The 8,936-nt window shown below is 41.4% G+C and overlaps 1 protein-coding gene across 6 annotated transcripts in view; it reads left to right on the forward strand.

Annotated features, from left to right (window-relative positions):
- LOC133543029 (KH homology domain-containing protein 4-like) overlaps nucleotides 1-8,936 on the forward strand; it is a 28,861-nt gene that overhangs the window by 18,597 nt on the left and 1,328 nt on the right. For 3 of the 6 annotated variants that reach the window (XR_009804284.1, XM_061887392.1, XM_061887393.1), the window contains exons 8-13: nucleotides 357-417; nucleotides 625-682; nucleotides 3,781-4,004; nucleotides 5,854-5,958; nucleotides 6,026-6,111; nucleotides 7,211-7,341. Coding sequence is in view for 5 of the 6 variants with exons in the window: in XM_061887392.1 (XP_061743376.1) it covers nucleotides 357-417; nucleotides 625-682; nucleotides 3,781-4,004; nucleotides 5,854-5,958; nucleotides 6,026-6,111; nucleotides 7,211-7,325 (649 nt within the window). In the remaining variant the exon portion in view is untranslated. The remainder of the gene's footprint in view (nucleotides 1-356; nucleotides 418-624; nucleotides 683-3,780; nucleotides 4,005-5,853; nucleotides 5,959-6,025; nucleotides 6,112-7,210; nucleotides 7,342-8,936) is intronic. The other 3 variants (XM_061887389.1, XM_061887390.1, XM_061887391.1) reach the window with 2 other exon arrangements.

An 8,936-nucleotide genomic window follows, 5' to 3' on the forward strand; every position in this document is an offset into this window, starting at 1 on the left:
CAGGCAGATGTAAAGTCAATGAATAAAAGACATCCATTTCCCTCCAGGTGTTTAAAAAGCTAATAAATCCGAGTCCTCTGCTGCTCTTTTAGGCCTAGAAGCAAACTGCAGTGGATCAAAAGCATGTTCAATGTTTTTGAAAAGTTCTGATGGCACCAGCCTTTCAATAGGCAGAGATGTCAGTTCTATAGGTCTAAAATCATTTCAAATGTTAGGACGACCGGGTTTAGGGACTGGGACAATTGTAGAATCTTTCTAAAAATTGCTTAAAAGCAAAGGTAAATTGTTTGGCACAAAACTTAAGCAGTCGACCACAAATATAATCTAATCCAGGACTGGTCTCATTTGTGTTCCAGCCACCCAAATGCAGACGGACTGGAGGCAGCAAAGCGACTGACAGAAAATCTGTTGGAAACCGTAAGTAGTGTGAGATGAGAAGTACGGAGGTGGAAGAAGGTGACGCTGTAAGAGAATGTGGTTGTCACTGATGCTCCCCTCCAAGATAGACTGGTAGTGTGAACCATCAGACCTCCAGACAGAGGCTCTGAGTGCACTGCACCTACCCACAATGCACTGCCCCTGACGCCGGTTTCCATTCCTTCATAGTGCTTTTTCACCCCTCAGGTGAGAGCCGAGCACGCCCGCTTGAAGTCCACCATGACTGCCTCTGGCTCCACACAAGGTGAGTCCCCTCCACTTTGCACCCTGTCCTGATGGCCGAGTACAGCAAGGAAGTTTTTCACAGGTTCTCTTTAGTGTGAACTCCACCCTGTTATCATGATTTGGAGGAGTGACAAAACCAGCAACCACACATACATCTTGTCCACACCACACCAAGACATTTTACTATACACACAATTCACCCTTCAGTCCACTTCAATATTTTAGTTTACAGTCCCATACCAAAAGGAGAAATGTCCTTGCCTTTTTTACTTGTAGTTTATTGAAAATATCAACATTTAAACAGAAAAGTTCACTTTTTAAATTAAATGTGTCTGATGCAGCAATAACTGCCCCATTTTCTACTGTGCATATTTACCACCATTTAATACAAAAACCGCAGCTTGTAAAAAATCAAATAAATGCATCTGATAAATCAGCCATCTTGTCTGGTGCATTCTTAGCAGCAGAATAACAGCAGGTGCTCAAGACACTGCTGTCTCTAACTAGGTCGGTCTTGGTGAGATCTAGTCTTCCTACATGTCTTTAGTGTCCTAACTAGGTCAGTCATGGTGAGATCTAGTCTTCCTACATGTCTTTAGCGTCCGAACTTAGTCAGTCATGGTAAGATCTAGTCTTCTTACATGTCTTTAGTGTCCTAACTAGGTCAGTCATGGTGAGATGTAGTCTTCCTACATGTCTTTAGTGTCCTAACTCGGTCAGTCATGGTGAAATCTAGTCTTCCTGCATGTCTTTAGTGTACTAAATAAGTCAGTCATAGTGAGATGTAGTCTTCCTAATTGTCTGTAGTGTCCTAACTTGGTCAGTCATGGTGAGATCTAGTCTTCCTACATGTCTTTAGTGTCCTAACTAGGTCAGTCATGGTGAGATGTAGTCTTCCTAATTGTCTTTAGTGTCCTAACTCGGTCAGTCATGATGAGATCTAGTCTTCCTGCATGTCTTTAGTGTACTAAATAAGTCAGTCATAGTGAGATGTAGTCTTCCTAATTGTCTTAGTGTCCTAACTTGGTCAGTCACGGTGAGATCTAGTCTTCCTACATGTCTTTAGTGTCCTAACTCGGTCAGTCATGGTGAGATCTAGTCTTCCTACATGTCTTTAGTGTACTAAATAAGTCAGTCATAGTGAGATGTAGTCTTCCTAATTGTCTGTAGTGTCCTAACTTGGTCAGTCATGGTGAGATCTAGTCTTCCTACATGTCTTTAGTGTCCTAACTCGGTCAGTCATGGTGAGATCTAGTCTTCCTGCATGTCTTTAGTGTCCTAACTCGGTCAGTCATGGTAAAATCTAGTCTTCCTGCATGTCTTTAGTGTACTAAATAAGTCAGTCATAGTGAGATGTAGTCTTCCTACATGTCTTTAGTGTCCTAACTCGGTCAGTCATGATGAGATCTAGTCTTCCTGCATGTCTTTAGTGTACTAAATAAGTCAGTCATAGTGAGATGTAGTCTTCCTAATTGTCTGTAGTGTCCTAACTCGGTCAGTCATGGTGAGATCTAGTCTTCCTACATGTCTTTAGTGTCCTAAATAAGTCAGTCATAGTGAGATGTAGTCTTCCTACATGTCTTTAGTGTCCTAACTAGGTCAGTCATGGTGAGATCTAGTCTTCCTACATGTCTGTAGTGTCCTAACTCGGTCAGTCATGGTGAAATCTAGTCTTCCTGCATGTCTTTAGTGTCCTAAATAAGTCAGTCATAGTGAGATGTAGTCTTCCTAATTGTCTTTAGTGTCCTAACTCGGTCAGTCATGGTGAGATCAAGTCTTCCTACATGTCTTTACTATCCTAACTAGGTCAGTCATGGTGAGATCTAGTCTTCCTACATGTCTTTAGCGTCCGAATTTAGTCAGTCATGGTGAAATCTAGTCTTCCTACATGTCTTTAGTGTCCTAACTCGGTCAGTCATGGTGAGATGTAGTCTTCCTATATGTCTTTAATGTCGTAACTTGGTCAGTCATGGTGAAATCCAATCTTCCTACATGTCTTTAGTGTCCTAACTAGGTCAGTCATAGTAAGATGTAGTCTTCCTAATTGTCTTTAGTGTCCTGACTAGGTCAGTAATAGTAAGATGTAGTCTTCTTAAATTGCTTTATTGTCCTAACCAGGTCAGTCATAGAAAGATGTAGTCTTCCTAATTTGCTTTATTGTCCTAACTAGGTCAGTCATAATAAGATGTAGTATTCTTAATTGTCTTTATTTTCCTAAGTAGGTCAGTCATAGTAAGATGTAGATTTTCCTAATTGTCTTTAGTGTCCTAACTAGGTCAGTCATAGTATGATGTAGTCTTCCTAATTGTCTTTAGTGTCCTAACTAGGTCAGTCATAGTATGATCCAGTTTTTCCTAATTGTCTTTAGTGTCCTAACTAGGTCAGTCATAGTGAGATGTAGTCTTCCTAATTGTCTTTAGTGTCCTAACTCGGTCAGTCATGGTGAGATCAAGTCTTCCTACATGTCTTTACTATCCTAAGTAGGTCAGTCATGGTGAGATCTAGTTTTCATACATGTCTTTAGCGTCCGAATTTAGTCAGTCATGGTGAAATCTAGTCTTCCTACATGTCTTTAGTGTCCTAACTCGGTCAGTCATGGTGAGATGTAGTCTTCCTACATGTCTTTAGTGTCGTAACTTGGTCAGTCATGGTGAAATCCAATCTTCCTACATGTCTTTAGTGTCCTAACTAGGTCAGTCATTGTAAGATGTAGTCTTCCTAATTGTCTTAAGTGTCCTGACTAGGTCAGTAATAGTAAGATGTAGTCTTCTTAAATTGCTTTATTGTCCTAACCAGGTCAGTCATAGAAAGATGTAGTCTTCCTAATTTGCTTTATTGTCCTAACTACGTCAGTCATAATAAGATGTAGTATTCTTAATTGTCTTTATTTTCCTAAGTAGGTCAGTCATAGTAAGATGTAGATTTTCCTAATTGTCTTTAGTGTCCTAACTAGGTCAGTCATAGTATGATGTAGTCTTCCTAATTGTCTTTAGTGTCCTAACTAGGTCAGTCATAGTATGATCCAGTTTTTCCTAATTGTCTTTAGTGTCCTAACTAGGTCGGTCACAGTGAGATGTAGTCCTGGTGTTAACGCTTCATTTTCTATTTTCTTTTTAGCATATGCAGCTCATGGATTCCCAGTTAATAGCAATTACGCTAACCATCCTTCCTGGTTCAACTACTCAGCCAATGGCTACCCTGCCTACTCGGCCCCTGCTGGTTATTGGAGGAATACAAATGGTCCCTCAAGTCCTTCTAACGTGTCATCAAGTCCTCCATCTTCTCAGGCAATGGTTCAGTATCCTCTCTGTCCCCGGAAACCAAACCCCTATCATGTGGAGGTAATAATAACTCTTCAATGTGTTACAGGGTTTCCACGGGCAATGAAAAAGCAATAAAAGTCTTTAAATTGTGAAAATGAAGGCCTAAATGGCATCATAAATCCTTAAGTTTGATGTCTAAAGGCATTAAACACATTTACCACAATTCAGCCCGGGTCCTCGAAAGGAGAGTGCAGAGTACAGACAGTTGTGATTATATACAGTGGGGCAAAAAAGTATTTAGTCAGCCAGCAATTGTGCAAGTTCTCTCACTTAAAATGATGACAGAGGTCTGTAATTTTCATCATAGGTACACTTCAACTGTGAGAGACAGAATGTGACAAAAAATCCAGGAATTCACATTGTAGGAATTTTAAATAATTTATTTGTAAATGATGGTGGAAAATAAGTACTTGGTCACTTCAAACAAGGAAGATCTCTGGCTCTCAGACCTGTAACTTCTTCTTTAAGAAGCTCTTCTGTCCTCCACTCGTTACCTGTATTAATGGCACTTGTTTGAACTTGTTATCTGTATAAAAGACACCTGTCCACTGCCTCAAACAGTCAGACTCCAAACTCCACTATGGCCAAGACCAAAGAGCTGTCTAAGGACACCCGGAAAAGAATTGTAGACCTGCACCAGACTGGGAAGAGTGAATCTACAATAGACAAGCAGCTTGGTGTGAAAAAAATCAACTGTGGGAGCTATTATCAGAAAATGGAAGACATACAAAACCACTGATAATCTCCCTCGATCTGGGGCTCCACGCAAGATCTTATCCCGTGGGGTCAAAATGATCATGAGAACGGTGAGCAAAAATCCCAGAACCACACGTGGGGACCTGGTGACCTGCAGAGAGCTGGGACCAAAGTAACAAAGGTTACCATCAGTAACACACTACGCTGACAGGGAATCAAATCCTGCATTGCCAGACGTGCCCCCCTGCTTAAGCCAGTGCATGTCCAGGCCCGTCTGAAGTTTGCCAGAGAGCACATGGATGATACAGCAGAGGATTGGGAGAATGTCCTGTGGTCAGATGAAACCAAAATTTAACTTTTTGGTATAAACTTAACTTGTCGTGTTTGGAGGAAGAAGAATACTGAGTTGCATCCCAAGAACACCGTACCTACTGTGAAGCATGGGGGTGGAAACATCATGCTTTGGGGCTGTTTTTCTGCTAAGGGGACAGGACGATTGATCCGTGTTAAGGAAAGAATGAATGGGGCCATGTATAGTGAGATTTTGAGCCAAAACCTCCTTCCATCAGAGAGAGATTTGAATGGTTGACCAAATACTTATTTTCCACCATCATTTACAAATAAATTCTTTAAAATTCCTAAAATGTGAATTCCTGGATTTTCCACATTCTGTCTCTCACAGTTGAAGTGTACCTATGATGAAAATTACAGACCTCTGTCATCATTTTAAGTGGGAGAACTTGCACAATCGCTGGCTGACTAAATATTTTTTTGCCCGACTGTATCATAAAGATCTGAAAAGGCTTTAGAAAGCATTCAATTAGAACCTATTAGAAAATAGTGTTTTAATGTCATTATGTTCCACAGAATGATGCCATATTGATATCAACCACCAAATCAAAGCTGCAAAAAAATCAGCTAATATTCACTCAATAAACACAGCTGTCTGTCCGCTTTATTCCTGCTTAACCATCAAACTCACCTGGCAGAACATGCTCATAATAGATCTTTCAAAGTGTCAGGAAAATGATATCAGCAAGGATGGTGGTCATGGAAGAAATGACACCTTCAAAGTAAAAGTCTGTTTATGAACATGAAGAATGATGAGTAAGTGTATCTGTGGCAAACCAAGAAATGATCATGTACTTATTGGACTGTCACCTCTTTGAAGGCTGCGCACAGCGGCGATGCAGCAGAACATCAACATTCTTTACCTTCTCAGCCCCACTCAGGAAGTTCCCTGCAGGATTGCCATGAAAGCAGCAAGAAAGAAGAGGTTAGATGAAGACTTTGAAGTAGATCTCATGAATGTAAATACTCAACTTTTATGCTTTGCTTGTTAGCCTTCCAGTAGTTCTCCAGAGGTTCCTGCTCCTCAAGAGTCCACACTTTCACCTTCCGATCTTGTCCAAAACAAAACAGTAGAAAGGTAGCATTTATAAACTTCATCTTTTTATTCTGTAGAAACTGCATGAATGTTTTATTCTTCATTAACTGCATGAATGTTTATATTTTCATTAACTGTATGAATGTTTGTATTCCTCAATAACTGCATGAATGTATTTATTCGTCATTAACTGTATGAATGTCTTTATTCTTCATTAACTGCATGAATGTCTTTATTCTTTATTCACGGCATGAATGTTTGTATTCTTCATAAACTGTACGAATGTCTTTATTCTTCATTAACTGCATGAATATTTTTTATTCTTCATTAACTGCATGAAGGTATTTATTCTTTATAAACTGCATGAATATATTTATTATTTATAAACTGCATGAATGTATTTATTCTTCATTAACTGCATGAATGTCTTTATTCTTCATTAACTGCATGAATATATTTATTCTTTATAAACTGCATGAATGTATTTATTCTTTATAAACTGCATGAATGTATTTATTCTTCATAAACTGCGTGAATGTATTTATTCTTCATTATCTGCATGAATGTATTCTTTATAAACTGCATGAATGTATTTATTCTTTATAAACTGCATGAATGTATTTATTCTTTATAAACTGCATGAATATATTTATTCTTTATAAACTGCATGAATGTATTTATTCTTTATAAACTGCATGACTGTCTTCTTAACTGCATGAATGTCTTTATTCTTCATTAACTGCATGAATGTTTATATTCTTCTTTAACTGCATGAATGTATTTATTCTTCATAAACTGAATGAATGTATTTATTCTTCATTATCTGCATGAATGTACTTATTCTTTATAAACTGCATGAATGTATTTATTCTTCATTATCTGCATGAATGTATTTATTTTTTATAAACTGCATGAATGTATTTATTCTTTATAAACTGCATGAATGTCTTTATTCTTCATTATCTGCATGAATGTATTTATTCTTTATAAACTGCATGAATGTATTTATTCTTCATTAACTGCATGAATGTTTACATTCTTCATTAACTGCATGAATGTTTATATTCTTCTTTAACTGCATGAATGTTTTTATTCTTCATAAACTGCAGGATTGAATATTTGAATATTGTTGTCCCTCCAGGATCTTGATGCCCCCGCCTCCTCCTCCCTTCGCTTCTCTCACCTGCGGCCTACTCAAGCGTCCGAGAGAGGAGCTGAGCCAAGATCCAGTGGGTCCATCATGGGGTACAAAGTAGTTTGATATTCTGGGAGGTGATGCATCTTCATACTGTACTGTGTGTGTGTTGCATGAAGTCAGATCTCATCCCCTGAGGAGAAGTGGAGCTGTGAGGACAACAGTACTGTTGTCTTGTATATGTCTTTGGCTTTCCCCTCTTTTCCGTCTCCACCACCATCGTCACGTCTTGCTCCCACTGGGCAGGCCATCAAACACACTGTAACACCCACTGTAACCTCGACTAACACCCACTGTAACCCCTGCTCTAACTCCTGCGCACTATAATCCCCGCTGTAAAACCCACTGTAACCTCGACTGTAAAACAGACTAACACCCCCTGTGGCACCGACTGTAAGCCCTGTTGTAACACTGACTAACCCCTGCTGTAACAGTAACAGCGACTAACCCCCGCTGTAACCCCTGTTGTAGCACCCACAGTAACAGCGACTAACCCCCACTGTGACCCCTGTTGTAGCACCCACAGTAACAGCGACTAACCCCCGCTGTAACCCCTGTTGTAGCACCCACAGTAACAGCGACTAACCCCCGCTGTAACCCCTGTTGTAGCACCCACAGTAACAGCGACTAACCCCCGCTGTAACCCCTGTTGTAGCACCCACAGTAACAGCGACTAACCCCCGCTGTAACCCCTGTTGTAGCACCCACAGTAACAGCGACTAACCCCCGCTGTAACCCCTGTTGTAGCACCCACAGTAACAGCGACTAACCCCCGCTGTAACCCCTGTTGTAGCACCCACAGTAACAGCGACTAACCCCCGCTGTAACCCCTGTTGTAGCACCCACAGTAACAGCGACTAACCCCCACTGTGACCCCTGTTGTAGCACCCACAGTAACAGCGACTAACCCCCGCTGTAACCCCTGTTGTAGCACCCACAGTAACAGCGACTAACCCCCGCTGTAACCCCTGTTGTAGCACCCACAGTAACAGCGACTAACCCCCGCTGTAACCCCTGTTGTAGCACCCACAGTAACAGCGACTAACCCCCACTGTGACCCCTGTTGTAGCACCCACAGTAACAGCGACTAACCCCCGCTGTAACCCCTGTTGTAGCACCCACAGTAACAGAGACTAACCCCCGCTGTAACCCCTGTTGTAGCACCCACAGTGACAGCGACTAACCCCTACTGTAACCCCTATTGTAGCACCCACAGTAACAGCGACTAACCCCCACTGTGACCCCTGTTGTAGCATCCACAGTTACAGCGACTAACCCCCGCTGTAACCCCTGTTGTAGCACCCACAGTAACAGCGACTAACCCCCGCTGTAACACCTGTTGTAGCACCCACAGTAACAGCGACTAACCCCCGCTGTAACCCCTGTTGTAGCACCCACAGTAACAGTGACTAACCCCCGCTGTAACACCTGTTGTAGCACCCACAGTAACAGCGACTAACCCCCACTGTAACCCCTGTTGTAGCACCCACAGTAACAGCGACTAACCCCCACTGTAACCCCTGTTGTAGCACCCACAGTAACAGCGACTAACCCCCACTGTAACCCCTGTTGTAGCACCCACAGTAACAGCGACTAACCCCTACTGTAACCCCTATTGTAGCACCCACAGTAACAGCGACTAACCCCCACTGTGACCCCTGTTGTAGCATCC

Source organism: Nerophis ophidion, linkage group LG25, assembly GCF_033978795.1.
Source record: "Nerophis ophidion isolate RoL-2023_Sa linkage group LG25, RoL_Noph_v1.0, whole genome shotgun sequence".
NCBI classification, from domain to species: domain Eukaryota; kingdom Metazoa; phylum Chordata; class Actinopteri; order Syngnathiformes; family Syngnathidae; genus Nerophis; species Nerophis ophidion.